The sequence below is a fragment of the Gigantopelta aegis genome, chromosome 15 (assembly GCF_016097555.1).
Source record: "Gigantopelta aegis isolate Gae_Host chromosome 15, Gae_host_genome, whole genome shotgun sequence".
Classification (NCBI taxonomy): Eukaryota; Metazoa; Mollusca; class Gastropoda; order Neomphalida; family Peltospiridae; genus Gigantopelta; species Gigantopelta aegis.
The window spans coordinates 17553773-17579643 of record NC_054713.1 but is presented as its reverse complement, the minus strand read 5'-3'; the positions used below and the strand labels follow the sequence as shown (position 1 = coordinate 17579643).

Sequence of the window (25871 nt, the reverse complement as noted above, 5' to 3'; positions counted from 1 at the left end):
TTAATTTATGTCAGTATTACGCAAAAATAGATGCAGCAAACCTTTTTGCAGATTCTGTCTGATTGCGAATTTCACAAATTCCACGATTTTGATTGCGGTGTAGCAATAGACTGGGAACGACAACAGTGTCGTCCAAGTTTGTTACGATGTTATTTATGAATTTCATTTAAGTGGGATACTAAATTCTCAGGTAGGATACCAGGTTTTGAAATGTTAGTATCCAACTGAGATACTGCCCAAAAGGTTTAATCTTGAACACTGGTTTAGACTAGATACAAATGTATAAGGAACATTGTCACTGGCTGAAGGTGACACTGAACCATAATTTTCAATTGTGTTTTAAATATGTTGCCTAAAATGTATTACACCAGTTTTATGGTGATCTCTTTTGAGGTTTACAAAAGTACGGAATAGTAGATATGAGTTTAAACAAAAATGCAATACAGAAAGGAAGAGCATAAACCTTAGCACCCACTTGGTTGAGGCACCAAAACAAAAATGTTTTCTACAACTAGATTTTTTAATGAGCATTATTTTTACTTGGCAAACAATATTTATAAGACAGGTTTGGGACAAAAACATCAACTAACTATGAAGTTACTTGCTGTGAATAATCTATTAAATAACATCTGAATACCCTACCGTCAGATCTTTGGTTTAAAAAAACTACAGAAAGTGTAAAAAAATATATAGTTATGTATCAAAAAACATTTTGTTTTCAAAATCATGATTAGCGATATTTCTAGTCAACTGAAAATTGATTAGCAACTACTGTTTAATATATGTTTCAGAATTGTGTAGCAATCTCTAAAACTTGCATAGCGAATCGCGACACGATACTGAACAAAATGTTCCCTCTGTATCAAATTGGTTTTAATCATTCTGGCAAGACAAATATTGGCAGATATAATGTGGCAAGAATATTTGTTCGAAAAAGGAAGAAGAAGCACCAAACAAAACTAAACTTGCAACATTATAAAGACCAATACGAACACATCATATGTAAAAATACAGTTAGTATTTTCACATTCATATTGCTTTTATCTGGGCCCATGCTTATAAAACTTTTTAAGAGTCCAGACTCAATCTTTAATGATGTCACACACATACAATTTGTATGGCGTTGTCATGGCAATAGTGTCTCAGACTCTCTCTCGAGTCCAGACTCTAAATGTTTTCTAAGCACCAGGCCAGGGCCAGTGCTTATAAAACTTTTAGAGTCCAGACTCAATCTCTAATGACATCACACACATACAATTTGTATGGCGTTGTCATGGCATTACTGTCTCAGACTCTAGAGTCCTAAGTCTAGACTCTAAACGTTTCATAAGCACCAGGCCTGGTCGACATTTAAAACAGTCTATCACAGGGCAGTACTTCTGCTACTGCTGCTTGCAACTTCCTTTGGAATCCTTCTTCACAACCAGTGGTTTCTTCGTTTTGCGGGACTTGTCGAGCGTTGATCTCTTCTGTCCCTGTACTGGCTGCCACTGGTTCAAAACTGGCTGCCCGTCAGCTAGAGAGTCACTGTCATGGCTGCTAGATGTTCCCATGTTGTCGGGCACAATTTCTAAAAAAACACAAAATAATGATGTATTAATGAATGAATGCATACACATAAGTAAAATAAGTAAATGATAAAGGAATAAGTAAGTAAATAAGTAAACAAAGGAAAACCATTAATTCTAAAATAAAGTAAATAAATAAATAAATATTATAACTATACAAATAAATAAACAAGACATCAGTGATGCTGCAAGTCCCTTGCAATTGTAGCATCTTATTACTGTATAGTAAATTAATAAATAAATAAATAAATAAATAAGTATACACAGAGCTCGAAACGGCCTGTGGCCAGGCCGCCAAACGCGACCGATGTCCTGTTTGGGTCACTTAAATATTAAAAAAATAATGGTGTTAGTCGGCGAAATAATATTATCTTCTTTAGAGCTACAACATAAGAGCCACTATTAATATTTGTATTCCACATAAAAATCTTGCTCGTGGTTCACTTACCATAATTTGCCAACATGCATTATTAATTTTTTGGGCCACCATATTTTTTGGCGAGTTTCGAACCCTGTATACATTGCACAAATAAATAAACAAGATATCGGAAATGCTGTAAATCCTGTTGCGATTGCATCATCCTATTACTGAATGTTAAATTTCATCCTATTACTGTATGTTGGTAGAGCAGCGACTTTGTAATATATATTTTTGGTAACAGTGGCCTTGACCTTTGACTCAGAGGAGAAACATGATCTCGTTCAATATGTCCTGAGTGGTAATGTTGTCATTTCTATTTTTAGTAATAGTGAACTTGACCTTTGGTGCAGACAGGTCAAACACACACATAAAAGAAGCTGCATGAAAATCGAACAAGAAATGAAATCGTTAGAGTGGACACTATCATTAAAATAGAAATATGATGTCACCGCTCTAGCAAGTTGGTGAGGGGATAATGTAAACAAACAAACAAGCAAACAAACAAACAAGTAAAATAAAGAAGTAAATTAAATATTAAATAAAGAAATAATAGATAAAAAATAAACAAAATAACTAAAAAACTAAAAAAATAATGGTTTCTAATTTTCATCATTATTAATACTTTCCAAGATTAACACAAATGTTAAAACCACTGTTTTGAAAGTAAGATGGTCATCTCCATCAGGCAGGGGAGATAACTATTATGAACTTCAGTCTTCACGATGATTGGAGATATAATAGGGATTTTAGCAATGTTGTTGTGTTCATAAATAAATAAACTTATACATTTGATATAATTTTCTTTAAAAAACAAACAAGTAAAAAACTGCTTAAAACCAGAATAAATCTTAAAAATAGCTGGCATCAGATAACACCTATTTTTCAGTGTTTACTAAAGGCGACACCACACTATACGAGTGCCTTCTACAAAAATAGCCACGAGAAAAGCCGAGACAAGACAAACATTACGATTAAAAGAAATGTTCATTAGTTGTTAGGGAATTCGCTATTCTTGTACGAGGCATTTACATCGGGTACTTCGCCTTAATACTATAAATCAAACAAAAAAAGCATTTTGATTCCCAGCATGCATCGGTTCATCTACCTTGGTAGTTTCCGGCGGAGGGGTTCCAGTGCCCGTGTGGACGTCGCAGACTGCCCCGCACTCCCGGGTCCCACTCTAGCTCGGTGTCTATATACACAGAGTAAGTACAACACGTGCAACATCGATTAGTTCAATACAAATGGATTAGTAAAAAAGTACGAAACAAATGGTTTAAATTAGTAAAAGGTGTAACCCTTTCCCCCAAAAAAATCATTTAAAAATAAATAATAACAAAAAATGTAACCCCCTCCAAAAAAAATAAATAATAATAATTAGATAAGAAACAAATCAATAAATAATAGAAAATTAAAATAAGCATATAAAATTAAAATTTCATCCACCACATTATATTATTTACAGTGTATTTTAATCTGCTATATTGGGCACACTGTGCAAGAAGAACCTTTTTGAAATTAGAATTTCATTCATTGCTTAAAGTGCCCAATTATATTATTCCCTCTGAACAAGTTTTTGTTTTGTTTAACGACACCACTGGAGCACATTGATTAATTAATCATCGGCTATTGGATGTCAAACATTTGGTAATTCTGACTCGTAGTCATTAGAGGAAACCCGCTACATTTTTTCTAATGCAGCAAGGGATCTTTTATATGCACTTTCCCACAGACAGGAAAGCACATATCACAGCCTTTGTCCAGTTGTGGTGCACTGGTTGGAATGAGAAAAACCCAATCAGCTGAATGGATCCACCGAGGTAGTTTGATCCTGCGATGCAAGCACTTCAAGCAAGCATTCAATTGACTCCCTCTGAATAAAGGACAACTACTGATAAAGTAAAGTCATTGGAGCTACATGTAGGTAAATGAATGACTGAATAAATATTATGCTGTTGTCCATTATTCCCAACCTTTTCAAACCGCAAGTTTTAAAATGACAGAAAGCTGGAAATCATTACTGATTATGAAGTACCCATCTCCACTCCCACCAGCATGACCTGTAATGACCCCATTTAGTACAGCCAATCAGTGGCCTTTACAGACAGCATCCATGGTAACAACATTTTGAGTGACAAGCACATGAATTTTATCTTAGTATTAAAATATATGGAATACGTGTAGTGTCAAGACAAATGCAAGTGCTGGAAATAATGTGAAAGGTGTAAGCAACAGTTGTGGTTAATAAGAGCCTCACTTCCTCCAACATCAAAAATACTAAATAATATTATATAAAAAGTGTGGCAAAATAAGAAATTATTTCAGTTGTTAACAGTGGTTCCAAAAACAACAACATCTAGCTGTTAATTGCAGTCACAAAATATAACATCTGCAGTATTTCTGCCAGAAAGAAAATTTTGGGTACGGCGCTGTGGAATTGAATGCAACCACAGTCAACCGGGGGCAGAAAGAAAATGGAAAAAACTTGGGAGTGTTTTCTTTGTTATACTTTATAGATACATTACCTGTCCTCAAGGTTTAGGGTTAGCATTAAGATAATCATACAGCATTGATAATAGTAATTAATTTTGTCAAAAAGTTAAAATAAAACAATAAAATATGCATAAAAATTTGGGTATGGCGCCATACCCGTTTTACCCTCTGGCAGAAACCCTGCATCTGTTATATGCAGTGACACATTATTTTTATTAGTATCATTAATATGTCATTAAACATTTATTCAGTGAACACAATTAAAATGATTAATATGCTAGGTTAATCTATTTAAAGATCTACATGTATGTTTAATACCAGAAAGAAAAAAAAAGAAGTAAAATTCATTTGTCTTCTGAATTAAACCACACACTAAAATGTTTAGTCTTATATTTCTGTTAAAACTTGGAATGTCCCTTTAAGTGTTAGTGATTGTGAATTTTAAAAATACAAAAGTAAATCAGCTGACAATTAAAAAAGAAAGAACTTGTTTACCATCAGTGCTTGGAAGTGTTAGTGATTGTGAATTTTAAAAATACGAAAGTAAATCAGCTGACAATTAAAAAAGAAAGAACTTGTTTACCGTCAGCGCTTGGAAGTGATCTGGAAAAAGGTATCTGGTGTTTGACTTCTGTCTGGTCGGTTTGTTCAATCTCGTGTTGGCGCCGTCGGTATGTGGGATCTATCGCCGCGGCGATGTTAAACCCAGGATTACTGGCCGAATGACTGCTACGACTTGAAACTTCAGGACTGAATGATCTGTAACAATAAATAAAAAAATAAATTAAGAAATAGTTTGACAAAATAATACAGTAAAACCCCTCTAAACCGAACCCTCTGCAAACCAGAATTCCCACAAAATAGCACATTTTCCAGTCCCTTTTTAAAGATTACTACAGAAGAGAACCTTTCTAAACTGAATACCCCTTAAAACCAGACTTTTTACTTGGTCCTGTGTGTGTCCAGTTTACAGGGGTTTCACAGTAGTTGGAAGTAATATATTTTGTTGATTAAATTAGATAAATAATAAAAATAGAATTTTTTGTTCAGTATCATGTCATGGATCGCTTTACAAGCATAAAAAAAAAAAAAGGCCTTAAAACTCACCCACTAAGATTTTCGTTACTATGGTAACTGCCTGGCGGTGACGGCGAAGGAGGCATACCCTCCTCGGACACCCCTCCCCTTCCCCTCCTGTTCTGATCCAACACAGCTCGCCCATACGGTGGTGGGACATGACCGTGCGATGGAGATGACGTCGCTGAAAGTGAGTGCAACGGAGGTGACGGTGACTCGGCCAGCCAACGCTCCACATTGTTAACTTCATTGGTCGGAAGGCCACCGTTGCTCGCGTGCTCTCGCCGTGACGCCTGGATCATCTGCCTCTGCTTGTAGTCCTGGTACGACGGAGGGTCGCGGGCTGGAAGAGCTGGAGGGGCCGCCTGTACAGGCTCGGACTGTTGCCGGGATACGGAGGACTGTCGGGGAGGCGGTTCCGCTTGGACGGGCCGGGTGCTGTTTGATATGGATCTGGTGTAGCTGTTACGGCGGTAGAGGTGCCCGTCAGGCACACCAGCCGGAGGGTCTGGGGAAGGGATCAAGGCACGGTCGTTGTCAAGAGTCTGAGATGGTTTAAGCTGAAATTTTCAAAGAAACATAAATGTTCACTTCTTTTTTTTCAAACGTCAAGAAGTATTAAAAAAATAATTGTCATCTACTTGGTTAATTATAGTGAAACCTCTCAAGACCGGACCCTCTGTGAACTGGAATTCCCTCAAAACCGGACGTTTTACAGAGTCCCTTTTAAAAAACCCAGTACAGAGCTTAACCTCTCTAAACCAGATCCCTCTTAATACCGGACATTTTTATTGGTCACAAGGGTGTCCGGTTTAGAGGGGTTCCACTGTATTTAAATACTATGCAATGCTTAAACAATATGGTGAATTTGGTGACAAAATCATTAGCCAAATTCAAAACTGATCTTTCAATTAGCCAAACAGTCGGATCCACAGGCTTTGTGGCCAAAAAATAAAATCAATAATTTAATTTAAAAAATATTAAACAGACCATACATGCAAGTGCCCTTACCAGGTGGATCTGGCCTCCAAATGTTTTGGAAATTAGCAGTAATTGTATTTGATACACTTCACCACACTTTAAATAGCAGTTCACTTACTATTTTGTACATATGCATATGTATCACACAGGTCATACATGTATATCCATTAATTAGCAACATTTCAGAATCGGATTAATTTTACCCATAGTACACTGGCAAAAACCCTTCAAAGAGAATATTATTCAACTTGAATTCACATATATGCTGTTCTGGTGTATGACAACACAAACCCGAGAATAGCCAAATTTAGTTTGAAACCTATGATGTGTGTATTACTGCAGGGATTCTAGAATTTTTACAAAATTCACTAGCCATGGGATCAGTGATTTTAAAAATTTACTAGCCACGCTTACAAATTCACTAGCCCTACTTTACTTAATACAATTTTACTAATAGTAATAATCGGATGCTCCCTAAAGAGGGAGATAGAGATTAAAAACACTAAGATTGGGGGGGTGAGGGTGGGAGCAGGATATTCATATTTACAAAATAGACTTAAATACAGCATTTGACCACTTTTTTTCACTAGCCATTGGGCATGACAATATTAGTTATTTACTAGTCCAACATTCAATATTACTAGCCATGGGAGTAGGGCTACCATAATCTACAACACTGGATTACATAATGGTGAATCCTGACACAGTGAAAAGCGTACCCCAGCCTCTTGGTGCCATCACTGCTGTTTCTCATATGATATTCTGGCATATGACAACACAAACCCTAGAGTAGCCAAATTTAGTTTGAAACCTATGATGTGTGTATTACTGAATTACATACGGTGAACCCTGACTCAGTGAATCCTGACTCAATGAAATACTTACCCCAGCCTCTCGGTGCCGCCTCTGCTGTTCTCTCCACTGGTTATCAGGTGAAACGACGACACAAACCCTAGAGTAGCCTATGATGTGTGTATTGCTGAATTACATAAAGTGAATCCTGACCCAGTGAAATGCAGACACAGCGAAATGCTGACACCGTGAAATGCTGACCCAGTGAAATGCTGACCCCGTGAAATGCTGACCCTGTGAAATCCTTACCCCAGCCTCTTGGTGCCATCACTGCTGTTTCTCATATGATGTTAATGCTGACATCGTGAAATGCTTACCCCGGCCTCTTGGTGCAGTCTCTGCTGTTCTCGGAGCTGCTGGCGTTTCTGCTTGGCTTTCCTCAGTTTGAGTTTCTCCTGTTCCTGGATGACCCGAGCCAGCTGCTCATCCTGTGCCTCGATCTGACGCAGCTTGTCACGGTCAACCTCCGCTTTAGATCGCTGACAATATTAAAAATGTCAAGTATTAAAGTGGCATTGTCACAACTGGACCAATGGGGATGATGTTAAATTATAACGAATGGAACAGAAATTGAATTATAAATACATAAAGTGAAACTTGTCGCGGTCAACCTCCGCTTTAGATCACTGACAATATTAAAATATCAAGTATTATTAAAGACGCGTTGCCACGGCTTGACCAATGGAATGATGTTAAATTATAATGAATGCAACAGAAATGAATAATTACATAAAGTGAAATTTGTCGTGGTCCACCTCCGCTTTAGATTGCTGATAATATTAAAATGTCAAGTATTAAAGTCGCTTTGCCACAGCTGGGCCAATGGAATGATGTTAAATTATGACGAATGGAACAGAAATTGAATTATAATTACATAAAGTGAAACTTGTCGCGGTCAACCTCTGCTTTAGATCATTGACAATATTAAAATATCAAATTGAGACCTCGATGTTTAAGAGATGCTATCACTCTTTGCTTCTCCATCACTAATTTTTACCTCCCCTTAACAAGTGAATTTATGTAGTAGTTTTTAAATAGCTGCTGTAAACTAAATTAGGAGACCAATTAATCACTCCCTTCATGTGGAGGTCTGTAAGTATTAAATCTGCCGACCCTATGTCAGTAGAATGTACCATTTCTGTTTTGTATCAAAAAAAAACATTTTAAGCCAATACAAACACCAGGTTGATACGAAATTTGCTGGATTTGCCAATATAAAATTAATACTTTTAGCTGAACATTGTTAGTAATTTGAAAGTTAACGGTAAATAAACGCCCCAAAACTGTAAGTTAAAAATATTTCACACTGTCTAATACGTAAAGTCTGAAGCTTTCTATGATAAACATTTCTGTAGGACAGCTGTCTTTTAAAAAAACATTCTACTCATTTGTTTATTTATTTTTATTATGTAAACAGTATGCATTTGTGGTTCACTACTGGAGAGACAACAAATACATGTACACACAAGCAAAAAATTACATTCAATGTTTTCTTGTTTTTTCTTATTAAAAAAATGAAGCAATAAATAACCTAAGAGTTAAAAAAAAGAAGTTTGTTTTATTTAACGACGCCACTACAGCACATTGATTTTTTTACCTTATCATCGGCTATTGGACGTCAAACATATGGTAATTCTGACACTGTTTTTAGAGGAAACCCGCTGTCGCCACATAGGCTACTCTTTTATGACAGGCAGCAAGGGATCTTTTATTTGCACTTCCCACAGGCAGGATAGCACAAACCATGCCTTTGTTGAACCAGTTATGGATCACTGGTCGGTGCAAGTGGTTTTTACACCTACTCATTGAGCCTTGCGTAGCACTCACTCAGGGTTTGGAGTCGGTATCTGGATTAAAAATCCCATGCCTCAACTGGGATCCGAACCCAGTACCTACCAACCTGTTGACCGATGACCTAACCATGACGCCACCGAGGCCGGTCCTAAGAATTAAGGCTCGTTTAGTAAAGCTCAAGGTTGTCCAGGATATTATTCTTACAGGTTAATACATTTGTGACCATATCAATAGATTCCCCCAAAATGAAAGAAAAGTTTAATACAAACCTTATGTTCTTGTTCTTGTAAGAGTTTTGCAAGTTCCTGCATCAATTAAAAACAATACATTAGTACAATTTAAAAATTAAATACATGTTTACAAACAACAACACAGACTTTGGTAATGCATACAATTTCAAGAGTATCTCCGGAAATCTTGACAATTTAGTATCAAATATGATAACAACTTTTAACTTTCCACTACTACTAACTTAAAGGCTATGCCTTTTCACACATCTGGCAAAACAAAGCATACACAACAGACAGTCTCTGATATTTAACATTAAACGACATAACAAAACAAAAAGAATTAGTTTATTTGTTCATGGTTTTGGACAAAATAAAAATTATTTAATCATTACATAATAATTATACAAGTAACCAATGTCTGCATTTTCTGTACTATATTCAATGCTATTAACCCCTTACCACACACACCCTCCGCACAAAAACAATACACATACATACATACATGCACACAAAAAATCCCAAGCAACCTATTTCTGTTACAAACTAGAGACCAAATGAACAAAATGTATAAAACTATATTTTTCTGTTTTCTAGTAAATCAGTCCAGGTTGTTTTACGGAAATTGTTACAAAATCTATAGTGGAGGCCGTGTAGCTACTGTAAACCGGGAAAATAACGGTTGCATATTCATTTCACGCCGTTAGCAACCAACCTCCAATCATGAAATATATATGCACACATTATTTTCCAGGTTAGTATGTGGTTTGGTGGTGTCTGAAGGAAAACAAACAAAATACAGTCATAACAATTATCAGCGTGTATTGCATATATTAGTATGCCAGTACTCTTGTTCCAGAAATGAAACTCAAAATAATGCAAAAATAACAGGTTACTGATCAAATTTACTTAAGTTGTGTGGGGTTTAAAAAAATAATTACTCAGTGGCAACTAAATGTTCACTGTTTCGGCTACCAATATGTATGTAATTGTTAACAACTAAAGCTATGAGCTGTGTTTCTGTTACACGCCAGGTGGTTAATCCTCTTAATACAAGTTACACAATAATAATATGATCATGTGATAATTTCATTTTTTAATCTGGCTGTCCATCCGTCACAATACCGAATGTATCAATGGGTTTCCAAATACAATACAATGGCATTATTTGGCATCCATGTTCAGCACTGGAATTAAGATGCATAATGCTATTTTACTGTATTCCTTAGTCTCATTATCATCTAGTGTAAGTGTCGGGTATTCGGTTCCGAGTCGAGTTTGACCCTCGAATACTCGAGTCCAATATTTTGGACTTGTAGACGCCCTGATTAGAAAATACACACCCCATCTTGCACTTCTTGGATAGCTTTTTTCTGATGTTCATTTGCATCGGGAGGCACTGTATAAAAGTCGCTGAAATCACCGTCATCTTCAATATGGCCCGCAGGTGTCACTCTGTAGTTAATAAGATGACAGTAAAACAATGATTTTCTCCAACACAAATTTTTATGGCAATACATTGAAGGACATATTAATCGAGAATAACCTGTTAATGATGTCAGATATCAGCTTTATCCTGTGAAGGTAAGAACAGGAAATTCCACAAGGCTTGCCGAATGGAATTTCTCATTTGACCTGAATAGAATAAAGCCAATATCCTACATCATTAACTGGTTATTATCTTTATCCTGCAGACCATAAACATTTATGAAAAAAAGCTATTAATTCTGTTATTTCAGCTACACTGTATGATGACCTAGAGGTCAAATGAGCGATTTTGTAATGTACAGGTAGCTATGCAGGTGACGTTACTAGGAACGATCATTCAGTAAACTTTACATCAATGGTGTATCAGTTATGACAAACAGTTACATAACCGAAACAAAAACAAAATGTTTGTTCGCAGGGTTCGAAATTGGCTGAAATGTTTGCCGGATATTAGGTACAGCAAGCTACAAATTCTGCTGGCCTGAATCAAAACCTGTAAAACTAAACTTGATTAAACTAATGTATGAATATAAACATAGAATAAATGTCAGCCCGATGGGATGACAGGCAAACATATCTCAAGGCCCATGGTGATGTTGACAAGCAAAGACCGGTCGGGAATCCAGTATTTTGACTCCTGTTGGCCTGATGAGGATCTACTGTTTAACTGCAACTTTAAAAAAAACTACAAAAAAAGTTTTCTTTAACGACACCATTGGAGCATATTGATTAATTAATCATCGGCTATTGGATGTCAAACATGTGGTAATTTTGTCTCGTAGTCATCAAAGGAAACCAGCTACATTTTTCCTAATGCAGCAAGGGATCTTTTATATGCACTTTCCCACCGAGAAGAAAGCACATACCACGGCCTTTGTCCAATTGTGGTGCACTGGTTGGAACGAGAAAAAAACCAATCAGCTAAATGGATCCACCGAGGTAGTTCGATCCTGCGATGCAAGCACCTCAAGCGAGCACTCACCTGACTGAGTTAAATCCCGCCCCGCAACTTTCAAATAACAGCAAGGTCAGCACATAGAGAGGGACCATGCCTTGTGTGTGTTAATGTAAGTCACAAAACAGTCTATTCAAACAGAAGCCCAGTCCCCCAAAATAGAGCCCACAAATTAAATAGTCTAATATTGGCATCAATTTGAAAAGAACCACAAGTGAATAAAGAAGAAAAATTACAGCACATTGATTAATTAATCATCGGCTAGTGGAAAAAAGAAAGAAATGTTTTATTTAACGACGCACTCAACACATTTTATTGACGGTTATATGGCGTCAGACATATGGTTAAGGACCGCACAGTTTTAGAGAGGAAACCCACTGTCGCCACTACATGGGCTACTCTTTCCAATTACCAGCAAGGGATCTTTTATTTGCGCTTCCCACAGGCAGGATAGCACAAACCATGGCCTTTGTTGAACCAGTTATGGATCACTGGTCGGTGCAAGTGGTTTAGGCTACACCTACCCATTGAGCCTTGCGGAGCACACACTCAGGGTTCGGAGTCGGTATCTGGATTAAAAATCCCATGCCTCGACTGGGATCCGAACCCAGTACCTACCAGCCTGTAGACCGATGGCCTAACCACACCACCACCTATGCCGGTTGGCTAGTGGATGTCAAACTTAAAGTAATTCTGACACATATATGTAATCTTCATAGGAAACCTGAAGCATGAAAACCCATGTTGAATTAAAAATAAAAAAAATATCAGACACTAAAAAGAAATAGCGTTTTGAAATGTTCTAAGCAACATGTAGATACAGGTTCAGACATTCTTTCATCGACACAAAATCAGTCTACAAAAAATTTGCATTAGCAGATTGATATGAGAGATGTAAATTGCTGCCACCACATAGGATACTTTTTCCAATGGCACCAAAATATTCACCTTGCTACAAGTTAGTTTTTTTACATAGTAATCTCTCTGACAAAATATACTGATAAATTTCAAAAACTCTAAATGTTTAGTCTGGTAACATGTCATTTATCTGTTTCTACTACTATACTAGTGGTGTGCAGCGACAACCATTTAGAACTGGATGTTTTCTCAACACAGAGTGATCACATCCTTTATATATGCACAACAAAATCTCTTTCCTTCAACTTCTTTCATGTATGGTCAGGTACAAATTAATTACAATTCAAGGGAGATAACTCAACTGAAATGCTAACAAAATGTTTTACTGTCAGTTTAGAGGCTGTTCACAATTAAAGTTTGAACTTTGTTTTGTTTAACAACACCACTGGAGCACATAGATTTTGTTCACAATTATGTATATTTTTATTTATTGTGATGCTGGAGGTGGGGGAATAATGCTACTGTATATTTTCAAAATAAAGAATGTTGATCAAACATATTCTATATAAATCAACATTTTTGATGTACTTTCATGAAGGCTGAGAGGTGGTTTTAACAATAAACCAATGTGTACTCTCGTAAAAATTATAATAATTGTGTATAGCACTTTATCTTCAGTCATGATAAAATAATTTATTGAGCTATAAGTCTTCTTTTTTTTCAGAATAATAAAAAATAAAAAAATAAAAATAAAAAAAATTAAAATAAATATCACAACATATCTTATATATACGGTTAAAACAATGTAAATTTGTTTTAAGAGAATTTTTCAAACCAAAGTTAAGGTACAAGCAAAAAAAAACTTATTATATTATCATTACTAATTATCACTATATTATCAAAACACTAATTATATTATCAGTACTAAACAATTTTATACTTCAAACAGCATGCCCAAGTTCAAGAACAGTCTAAAGATTTAAAATGTTAAACACAGCAAAACAAATAAATTGGAGTTTAGTACTCACTGCATGAAACAAAGAAAAGTAATGACTTCAACCTAATGTTATGAGAAAAAGACACTAAACTAAGTAAGTGAAGATATTAATAACTGCAACAACCCCACACTACACAACACCACTACACCATCACCATCAGGATTAAAACAAACATGTCCACCAAAAACACACTAGGCCAGAAGACAATTAACTTCCTAGAGCTACATGTCCTGTTCTTGGTTCCAGTCTAAGGTTTATTATTGGACATTTACCCTCCCATCCCAGAATTGGTCACTGGCGAAGTCAGACGCTAAATCTGTGATAGGCGTGTCTGAACCTTTAGTGGATATGGGCACGTTAATAGAGTTCCCGTTCCCGTTAAAGGGACATTTCTGAGTCTGCTGCATTGTAAGATGTTTCCGACTAATAAAATATTTCTACGATTAAACTTACATATTAAATATATTTTCTTGTTTAGAATATCAGTGTCTGTATATTCAATGTGTTTCTGGTCATCTTAATATTTGTGAGAAGCCCAAACTGGATTTTGTTTTCAAATAATTTCGTACGTACGAAACAAAAACATATTTCAGGAAATAAAATGAAATTTAACCAAGTACAAATACTAGAACGATCAGAAACATGTTTAATATACAGCCACTAATTACAATGTAATTACAATCGTTAAAAAGTCTCTGTTAGTGGATAACATCTTAATAATTGCAGCAAACTCAGGAATGTCCCTTTAACAGACATTTAAATGATAACGTACATGAATCATCATTCAGAACTTTAGAACTCAATAATTTGGGCACAACTGGACTTTTGTCTTTTCTGAGCACAAGACGGTTGTTTTAGTTTAATACTTTTACTTTTAATGTTTTATTTAACGACAAACTCAACACATTTTATTTACGGTTATATGGCATCAGATATATGGTTACGGACCACACAGATATTGAGAGAGAAAACCCGCTTTCGCCATTTCATAGGCTACTCTTTTCGATTAGCAGCAAGGGATCTTTTATATGCACCATCCCACAGACAGGGTAGTATGTACCACAGCCCTTGAGATACCAGTTGTAGTGCACTGGCTGGAATGAAAAATATCCCAATGAGTCCATCGATGGGGATCGATCCCAGACCGACCGTGCATCAAGCGAGCGCTCTACCACTGGGCTACACCCAGCCCCTAGTTTAATACTGTCATTAACAGCTGCTGGAGAAGTTGTCAATATTCATAAATGCATAACAAAAATTAAGTTATTTTAATGCAATTAAACTTAACATTTCAGTGGATTTGAGGAGAAATATTTTGAGGTCAGCATTTCTGTACTTAATTTGGGATTGATTATTTTGGGCATCCGTATTTTTGGCACAATATTTATCCCTTCTACTTTGATGCTATCTAGAGCCCTGTCATTATTAATGCTTTTCAAAGCTTATAAACTTAACTGAATTTTAATATTAGGCTAGCTTGGCGGTAGTGAACTGGATTAAAACTGTCAAATATTAGTGCAGCTTGATTCCAAATATTAAAAGAATTCCATCATAATATGGCTAGTCTAGTTAAAAATTAATTGTATTAAAACCCAGGATTTTACTTAATACTAAATATTAACTGAAGTTATCATATGTATTGAATTTCTTGGGTGTGAAAACATGGGATTAGCCATTTAAATGAAGCATTTATGTGTTCTGGTAGACAAAATATTGGCAATTTGTTGTTTTCAATGGTGGCCATTTTGAAAAACAAGATTGCGGCCGCAATTGTGATCAGATCATGTGTGACCTGCTTTTAAATGAAAAAGAATTAAAAACTGTATCAGTTTGCAAATTTTCATGCTTTTTTTTCTTCAAATTTTAAACAATTCAAGTATATTTTGACATAAGTTACTAGACTATAATAATACAAACTAATTGTAAGAAATTGGATTACTTTGAAAAACTGGATTAAAACCCATCAATTTTGCTGAATATCAAACATTAACTAAAGTAGTGTGGCTGTGAGAAATTGGATTCAAACCCAGGGATTTTGTAATCAAACACTAACTGAAGAATTTGGGTATGATAAATTGGATTCAAACCCAGGGATTTTGCTATCAAACACTAACCGAAGAGTGGCTATTTTGCTGACTATCAAACACAGCAGTCTAGATGTGATAAATGTAATTAAAACTCAGTAAATTTGCTGACTTATCACCACTAGCGTCTTGCTGTGAGAAGAGTATTAGTAAAACCCAGAATTTAACTATCACCACAAGAGTATGGCTGTGATAAACTGGACTAAAACCCGGTATTTAACTGGCCTTGGTGGTGTAGTGGGTATGCTATCGGACTTCTGGCTGGTAGGTACTGGGTTCGTATCCCACCTGAGGCAATGGGGGATTTCCCATACCAGTACTGGCTCCAACCCAAAGTGAGTTCCCTGCTAAGCTCAGTGGGAAGGTGTACGGCCACATACACCGAGTTTCACCCACTTCTCAGGTGCGATTATGGGTGTGTCTCCCGAGTGTATGACCCCACATGGGGGATGATTACCCTGCATGCACTGCAGGATCCGTGTACCCCGGGCTCGGGTGATACCAAGATAGCTCAACTGACAGCAAGCGTGGAGCACGGACCTGTCAAGTAGTCCCAAACCCCCAAAACAACACGGTATTTAGCTGACTATCACCCCAAGAGTCTGGCTGTGATAAACTGGACTAAAGCCCAGTATTTAGCTGACTATCACCCCAAGAGTCTGGCTGTGATAAACTGGACTAAAGCCCGGTATTTAGCTGACTATCACCCCAAGAGTCTGGCTGTAATAAACTGGACGAAAGCCCGGTATTTAGCTGACTATCACCCCAAGAGTCTGGCTGTGATAAACTGGACTAAAGCCCGGTATTTAGCTGACTATCACCACAAGAGTCTGGCTGTGATAAACTTGACTAAAGCCCGGTATTTAGCTGACTGGCTGTGATAAACTGGACTAAAGCCCGGTATTTAGCTGACTATCACCCCAAGAGTCTGGCTGTAATAAACTGGACTAAAGCCCGGTATTTAGCTGACTATCACCACAAGAGCCTGGCTGTGATAAACTGGACTAAAGCCCGGTATTTAGCTGACTATCACCCCAAGAGTCTGGCTGTGATAAACTGGATTAAAGCCCGGTATTTAGCGGACTATCACCACAAGAGTCTGGCTATGATAAACTGGACTAAAGCCCGGTTTTTAGCTGACTATCACCACAAGAGTCTGGCAGTGATAAACTGGACTAAAGCCTGGTATTTAGCTGACTGGCTGTGATAAACTGGACTAAAGCCCGGTATTTAGCTGACTATCACCTCAAGAGTCTGGCTGTGATAAACTGGACTAAAGCCCGGTATTTAGCTGACTATCACCACAAGAGTCTGGCTGTGATAAACTGGACTAAAGCCCGGTATTTAGCTGACTATCACCCCAAGAGTCTGGCTGTGATAAACTGGACTAAAGCCCAGTATTTAGCTGACTATCACCATCACCACAAGAGTCTGGCTATGATAAACTGGACTAAAGCCCGGTATTTAGCTGACTGGCTGTGATAAACTGGACTAAAGCCCGGTATTTAGCTGACTGGCTGTGATAAACTGGACTAAAGCCCGGTATTTAGCTGACTATCACCCCAAAAGTCTGGCTGTGATAAACTGGACTAAAGCCCGGTATTTAGCTGACTATCACCACAAGAGTCTGGCTGTGATAAACTAGACTAAAGCCCGGTATTTAGCTGACTATCACCACAAGAGTCTGGCTGTGATAAACTGGACTAAAGCCCAGTATTTATCTGACTTTCTACACTAGAGTCTGGCTGTAATAAACCTAATACTTTTCTGACTATCAAACCCGGGAGTATGGCTGTGATAAACTGGACTAAAGCCTGTTATTTAGCTGACTATCAACACTTGAGTCTGGCTGTTATAAACTGGACTAAAGCCCATTATTTAGCTGACTATCAAACCTGGGAGTCTGGCTGTGATAAACTGGACTAAAGCCTGTTATTTAGCTGACTATCTACACCAGTTCTGGTTGTGGTAAATTGGACTAAAACCTGCTATTTAGCGGACTATCACCACTAGAGTCTGGCTGTAAGAAGAGTGTTAGTAAAAGCCAGCTACCTGCAGGTATACCTCGTCAGACCGTTCTGTGCCGCACCAGGCTCCAAACTCAAACTATCCACGCTCGATGTCACCTGGGCAACGGTGCCTAGAAAACACAAACTTTAATGAAATGAATGAGTCACTTTTATTTTGATGCATCAACAGGACATGGTCCTTTGCCTACAGTACATTTTTGGGGTATTTCATGCATATTTGACTCGAGTTGTGTTTAAAGCCTTTTTTAAGACAAAAATATGTTAGGACATCTATTACACAGGTGCGCTCTTAAAATTAATAAAATATGTGAAAAATGAGGACCAAAAAATCTTCAGAAAGAAGTATTTTGTATGAATTTTTTTTTTTGAAAACTCCCCTTCCCCCACCCAGATCCGCCCTTGCAGTTAATGTAAATGTGACCTGGGCAAGCTCCTTCTCGAGTTTCTCTATCTGTTTCTGTAGATTATCAAACACCCTCACCCTCTTCCCTGCCCCCCCCCCCGATATCTGTCCTAATTTCACCTGTCTCCCCCGACATGACGAGTCGCGCATCCTCTGAGTGCTGGGCAAGCTCCTTCTCGAGTTTCTCTCTCTGTTTCTGTAGCTGTCTCTCCTTCTTCTTCTCCAAGTACCGCTCATACTTCTTCTTCTCCTTCTCCTGCAGTAGGCGCGCTATTTCCTGATACAACATAACATTACATTAAACAACAAAATCAGAAATACAATAATTGTAATTTCAAGTTAAAAAAAAAGACTCCCCCAAAACAATAAAATAATAATAATAAAATTGTAATAAACAACGACAAAATCATAATAATAAAATTGTAATCAACAATAACAAAATCATTAAAATAAAATCTGACAAAAAAATAAATTACTGCTTATCCAATAATACATGCAAGTCTATCCAGTTTAATATAGGAAGCCATGAAATTATACCCCTACCGATAACTTTGAAACAAAAATAGATGAGGGTTTTTCCTTGATACATCCTCAACAAACATTTATGCTTCGGTAATAGTTTTTGGTGATTTTATATTGCACACAAGAATAACGACACCATGCAATATGTTAGGGTTTTTTTAAAATTAAAAAACATTACTACTACTTTCTACAGCCTTGATAGAAAGTACAAGTATATCTCACATTTATTCACAATAAATCTCATGAACTGATGACATATTTTCAAACTAAGTTTATCAAATTTCTAACACTAGGTTCAAGTTAGTTTAAACCCCGACCTTGGTGGCGTAGTGGTTAGGCCATCGGTCTACAGGCTGGTAGGTACTGGGTTCGGATCCCAGTCGAGGCATGGGATTTTTAATCCAGATACCGACTCCAAACCCTGAGTGAGTGCTCCGCAAGGCTCAATGGGTAGGTGTAAACCACTTGCACCGACCAGTGATCCATAACTGGTTCAACAAAGGCCATGGTTTGTGCTATCCTGCCTGTGGGAAGCGCAAATAAAAGATCCCTTGCTGCTAATCGGAAAGAGTAGCCCATGCAGTGGCGACAGCGGGTTTCCTCTCAAAATCTGTGTGGTCCTTAACCATATGTCTGACGCCATATAACCGTAAATAAAATGTGTTGAGTGTGTCGTTAAATAAAACATTTCTTTCTTTCTTTCTGAATACTGCCGATTCTAAAATGTCAAAAGGAAAATCGTCAGGAGAGAATATCAGACGTATGCAACTCAGTGGTAGAGAATTTGGCTGAGTAGCAGAATCAATCATTCTTGATGGACTTCCATCCTAACCAACAGACAGACAGACATGTTTTATTTAACGATGCACTCAACACATTTTATTTACGGTTATATGGCGTCAGACATATGGTTATGGACCACACAGATATTGAGAGGAAACCCGCTGTCGCCACTTCATGGGCTACTCTTTCCGATTAGCAGCAAGGGATCTTTTATATGCAGACAGGGTAGTACATACCACGGCCATTGATATACCAGTCGTGGTGCACTGACTGGAACGAGAAATAGCCATATGGGCCCACCGACGGGGATCGATCCCACACCGACCGTGCACTGAGCGAACACTGTACCACTGGGATACGTCCCGCCCCCTAACCAACAAGTCTAAAGTTTATTTTGTTTAACAACACCACTAGAGCACATTGATTTATTAATCATCATCTACTGAATATCAAACATTTGGTAATTTTGAAATATAGTCTTAGAGAGAAAACCCAATACATTTTTCCCCATTAGTAGCAATGCGTCTTTTATATGTGCCATATCACAGACAAGACAGCACATACCACAGCATTTGATATACTAGGTGTGGTGCAGGGGCTGGAACACGAAATAGCCCAATGTTGCTACATGTTACAGTCTTAATACTGACAACAACGTGGCCACATACCTCGTCAGCCATCTGTCTGGCAACGTCCTCTGTGGCAACTTCATTCTGAATCTGATGGGCAACTTTGGCATCTTCTTCAGCCCTGCAGAAATTTAAAAAAAATTTTTTTATAGTATGATCTATTTATATGAGAAAATCATACATATACAGAGTACAGATACATGTACCTCCCCTAACAGTAGACCGGCCCTAATACTGACTGGGCCTGTAGTAAATCTTGACAAACACCCTCCTCCCTCCCACACAACGTGACCCTCATGATATCTCCCCTAACAGTAGACCGGCCCCTAATACTGACTGTGTCTGTAGTAAGTTTTGACAAACACCCTCCTCCTTCCTCCATATAGTGACTCCCATGATACCTCCCCTAAGTGAAGACTGGCTCCTGATACTGACTGTGCCTGTAGGAAGTGTTGACTAACACCCTCCTCCCTCCACTATAATGCGTCTCCCATGATACCTCCCCTAAGTGTAGACCAGCCCCTATACTGACTGTGCCTGGAGTAAGTTTTGACAAACACCCTCCTCCTTCCTCCATATAGTGACTCCCATGATACCTCCCCTAAGTGTAGACCAGCCCCTGATACTGATTGTGCCTATAGGAAGTGTTGACTAACACCTTCCTCCCACCCCCATAACGCGTCTCCCATGATACCTCCCCTAAGTGTAGACCGGCCCCTGATACTGACTGAGCCTGTAGGAAATGTTGACTAACACCTTCTTCCCTCCCCCATAACGCGTCTCCCATGATACCTCCCATAACAGTAGACCGGCCCCTGATACTGACTGTGCCTGTAGTCTTGACAAACATCCTGATCCCCCTTATAACTCAACTCCCATGATACCCCCCCCCCCCCCCCCAGCCCCCTAAGTGTAGACTGGCCCCTGATACTGACTGTGCCTGTAGAGCTTGCAGCTCCATCATGCGTTCTCTCTGCAGTCGGGCCTCCTCCTCACTCTGAACCAGCTTGGCAACCGGAATGTCTTCTCTCACCGTCCGTCGGTTCTTCCGGTTCAGGCCATAATGAAAATCAACTGGAAAACAGAATCAACAACCTCCATAATAAAACAAACAGTACAAGAACCTCCATAATAAAACAAACACAGTACAAGAACCTCCATAATAAAACAAACACAGTACAACAACCTCCATAATAAAACAAACACAGTACAAGAACTACCATAATAAAACACAGTACAAGAACTACCATAATAAAACAAACACAGTACAAGAACCTCCATAATAAAACAAACACAGTACAACAACCTCCATAATAAAACAAACACAGTACAAGAACCTCCATAATAAAACAAACACAGTACAAGAACCTCCATAATAAAACAAACACAGTACAAGAACCTCCATAATAAAACAAGCACAGTACAAGAACCTCCATAATAAAACACAGTACAAGAACCTCCATAATAAAACAAGCACAGTACAAGAACCTCCATAATAAAACAAACACAGTGCAAGGAACTCCATAATAAAACAAGCACAGTACAAGAACCTCCATAATAAAACAAGCACAGTACAAGAACCTCCGTAATAAAACAAGCACAGTACAAGAACCTCCGTAATAAAACAAACACAGTACAAGAACCTCCGTAATAAAACAAACACAGTACAAGAACCTCCGTAATAAAACAAGCACAGTACAAGAACCTCCGTAATAAAACAAGCACAGTACAAGAACCTCCGTAATAAAACAAGCACAGTACAAGAACCTCCATAATAAAACAAACACAGTACAAGAACCTCCATAATAAAACAAGCAGAGTACAAGAACCTCCATAATAAAACAAGCACAGTACAAGAACCTCCATAATAAAACAAACACAGTACAAGAACCTCCATAATAAAACAAGCACAGTACAAGAACCTCCATAATAAAACAAACACAGTACAAGAACCTCCATAATAAAACAAGCACAGTACAAGAACCTCCATAATAAAACAAACACAGTACAAGAACCTCCATAATAAAACAAGCACAGTACAAGAACCTCCATAATAAAACAAACACAGTACAAGAACCTCCATAATAAAACAAACAGTACAAGAACCTCCATAATAAAACAAACACAGTACAAGAACCTCCATAATAAAACAAACAGTACAAGAACCTCCATAATAAAACAAACACAGTACAAGAACCTCCATAATAAAACAAGCACAGTACAAGAACCTCCATAATAAAACAAGCACAGTACAAGAACCTCCATAATAAAACAAGCACAGTACAAGAACCTCCATAATAAAACAAATACAGTACAAGAACCTCCATAATAAAACAAACACAGTACAAGAACCTCCATAATAAAACAAACACAGTACAAGAACCTCCATAATAAAACAAGCACAGTACAAGAACTTCCATAATAAAACAAATACAGTACAAGACACACGAATAAAGTTAACTGAAAATAGATTAAAATTAACAAATATCCATAATAATAATAATAATAATAATAATAATAATAATAAAAGAAACTTCTAGAGTTACACTAATTTTTGTGTTAAAAAGAAAAAACAAGCTAAAGCAATACATGTCCCCCACTGGGCCCAACATATTTTAATATCTCGTAAGTTCAAGGCCCATAACTCTGTGAAAAGAAGAGTAAACTGTCATGAACTTGATATATAACAGTACATGATAAAGCAATATACAACATTTAATCTCAACATCTTGACTGAGGCATTGCCAAAAAAGTCCAGATGTTTTTCTCTCTGTATCTCCTAATTTCAAGGGCCATAACCCTGTCAAAACTGGTAAATCGTCATGAAAGTCAAACTTTATCGGTAATATAAATCTGAACAAAACATTTCCACTCAATATTTCAAGGCATTGTAAAAAAATAATAATAATAAAAAAAAAAAATGTAAAACTATATGTGGGACAGATAAACGGACAGACAGACTGAAATGAAACCTATAGTCCCTTCCGGTTGGATTGGTAGGGGACTAATAAAAAACTTTGTGAGTTACACTGATGTATATAAACAGGCAGTATATTATGTAGAATTCAAATCTTGAATATTAAGAGTTTTTACCTTAAGTTTCATAGGAAGGCCTCCAAAATAGAAAATATAATATATGCTGAAGGCCAGCACACATAACCTATTACACAATCAACCCCAAACACCCACCCTGAGGACCTACATTTGTGTAACTATTTACAAAATTTTAGCTAAATCAGTTCAGAACTTTTCTCAGAAAGTGATAAAATAGACAATATAATTTAAAAAAAATAATAATCTTAGCAAAAACAGTACAAAACTTTACATTAAAACATTACAAATTAGAAAATATAGTGTAAATGTTTTATTAATTTGATTTTAAAAAATGCTTTTTAGGGGATATTAAAGGGACATTCGTCAGTTTGCTGCAATTTTTAAGATGTTATCGACTAACAGAGACTTTTTAACGATTGTAATGACATATCAAATATATTTTTCTGCATAACATATTAGTAGTTGTATATTAAACGTGTTTCTGATCGTTCTAATATTTATACTAGGTTAAACATAATTTTATTTCCTAAAATATCTTTTTTTTGTACGTATGAAATTATTTGAAGACAAAATCCAGTTTGGGCTTCCAGAAACACATCGAATATACAGACACTGATATTCTAAACAAGAAAATATATTTAATATGTAAGTTTAATCGTAGAAATATTTTATTAGTCGGAAACATCTTACAATGCAGCAAACTCAGGAATGTCCCTTTAATAATAAAATAACATTTTTACAAGCATACAAAACAAAACAAAACAAAGAAACATTAAAGCTGCAGTACGTTTCAAGCATATTTTTAACACAGGTCTATAAATGTTAAACGTTTAGACCTAGCCATCACCATCTGTGTTCTTCAAATATCATGTCTATGTGCCATTATTGAATTTCCTAGATATTATTTACACTATATACATGTAGGTCAAGTTCAAACACAAGTCTTCAAGTACATACTTTCATTATTCTGCAACTCATGTGCCAAAGCCCCATCCTCATGAACTAGCCACTTCCGACACACTGAAAAACAAACACATTATGTAGTAAAATTAGCTAATGCATTATATGTAATTGATTAAACTACTTTCCAGCTGTTAAACATCTTACTACAGTGAAACCTCTCAAGACAGGACCCTCTGTAAACTGGAATTCCCTCAAAACCAGAGTCCCTTCTAAAAGCCAGTGGGGCCTAATTCACAAAGGTCTCTTAGGCTCTGCTAGAGAACAAAGCATCCTCTTTGCAAGACTTTTAGCATTGCACTGTGAGATCGCAAAGTTGCGAGATTTTAGTGAATTAGGTCCCAGGACAGAACTTAACCTCTCTAAACCAGATCCCTCTTAAAACCGGAAATTTGTCTTGGTCCCCATGGTGTCCGTTTTAGAGGGGTTCCCACTATATATTACATGTACATGATTGCAACTATTGAACATTGACAATGTACAAAAAATTTATGTTTACAGTCTTCAGTGTGAGAGATGACTTGATCTCCATTACAATTGTTCCTGTGGTATGCACTGCCCTGCATATGATAAAGTGAATAATATATACATATAGAAAACACCTTACTGTTTATTTGGTAAGAGTAACAAACATGGGGGGGTCGCAGCCCAGTGGTACCTGTATGTAAAGTGCTTGCTTAATGTGTGATCAGTCTAGGATCGAACCCCTTCAGAAGGCTACATGTATTTCTCATTCTAGTCAGTGCACCACGACTGGTATGGCAAAGGATGTGTTACTTATCCTGCCTGTGGGATGGTGCATATAAAAAGATCCCTTGCTATTAATAGAAACATAAAACTGGTTTCCTCTCTAAGACTATACGTCAGAATTACCAAGTGTTTGACATCCAATAGCTGATGATTAATTAATCAATGTGCTCTACTGGTGTCATTAAACAAAACATACTTTTTTCTTTCTTTTATATGAGAAATCAAACAGCCATATTTTAATTAATATTTCAATTTTAAAATGTGCTGAGGTGTAATTAAACAAATATTCATTTCATTTTATACATGTACATCGATCACTGATAAAGAGACATACATGTACACATGTACATTTACCCTAGCTTTTAAACACTAAGGCATATTATTGACTAAAGTAGTGTCGGAAATAGAATAAAACTGATTTTCGTCGATTATGTCTTTCATATTAAACTGTAAATATCTATTTAATGGTACTCTACCTAATTTAGAATTTACTTGTTTGGGTTCTCATTGATTTTCAAGGTGGTGTTTACTCTTGAAATTAAAATAAAGATGTCAGTAAACAGGTGATTTGTGCACTTTATTGGAACAGACTATAATTTTTTTTTATCGACATGTGTCAATTTCATTTACCTGTAAACAAACTTTTAATTTAAAACAGCAGATTAACGGAGTATTTTGAATTGTAGCATAAATTATTACTTATGATCAGCATATTTAGTGAATATAAATTCAATACAAGTACATTAGAAATATACACAATCTTGCAACGTACCACTTAAAGGTGCTATATCATAGTTATATGTGAGTATCTGTTTGTGATAAAGATTCTCCAATAAAAATGTATTTCTACTAGTAGATAAAATTATATTGTTAGAATCATTTATGGGCATATAGTTGAAGGTGTAGTCTGTAAATTTTAAAGCAGAATTTAATTAAACAAAATT

General features: G+C 36.8%; 1 protein-coding gene across 3 annotated transcripts in view; it reads right to left on the bottom strand.

The window, feature by feature from the left end:
* Window positions 1–1228: 1228 nt before the first annotated feature.
* The window catches only part of LOC121390578 (genetic suppressor element 1-like), a 70320-nt gene continuing 45677 nt past the window's right edge, over window positions 1229–25871 (bottom strand). Inside the window, exons 2-13 of one of the 3 annotated variants that reach the window (XM_041522427.1) lie at window positions 24175–24237; window positions 21099–21237; window positions 20203–20284; window positions 18350–18506; window positions 17849–17936; window positions 10757–10868; window positions 9456–9491; window positions 7710–7871; window positions 5590–6119; window positions 5066–5241; window positions 3095–3181; window positions 1229–1570 (exon numbers count right to left, since the gene is read on the bottom strand). In XM_041522427.1, the coding sequence (XP_041378361.1) occupies window positions 1383–1570; window positions 3095–3181; window positions 5066–5241; window positions 5590–6119; window positions 7710–7871; window positions 9456–9491; window positions 10757–10868; window positions 17849–17936; window positions 18350–18506; window positions 20203–20284; window positions 21099–21237; window positions 24175–24237 (1820 nt within the window). In that variant the 3' untranslated portion in view covers window positions 1229–1382. The remainder of the gene's footprint in view (window positions 1571–3094; window positions 3182–5065; window positions 5242–5589; window positions 6120–7709; window positions 7872–9455; window positions 9492–10756; window positions 10869–17848; window positions 17937–18349; window positions 18507–20202; window positions 20285–21098; window positions 21238–24174; window positions 24238–25871) is intronic. The other 2 variants (XM_041522428.1, XM_041522429.1) reach the window with 2 other exon arrangements.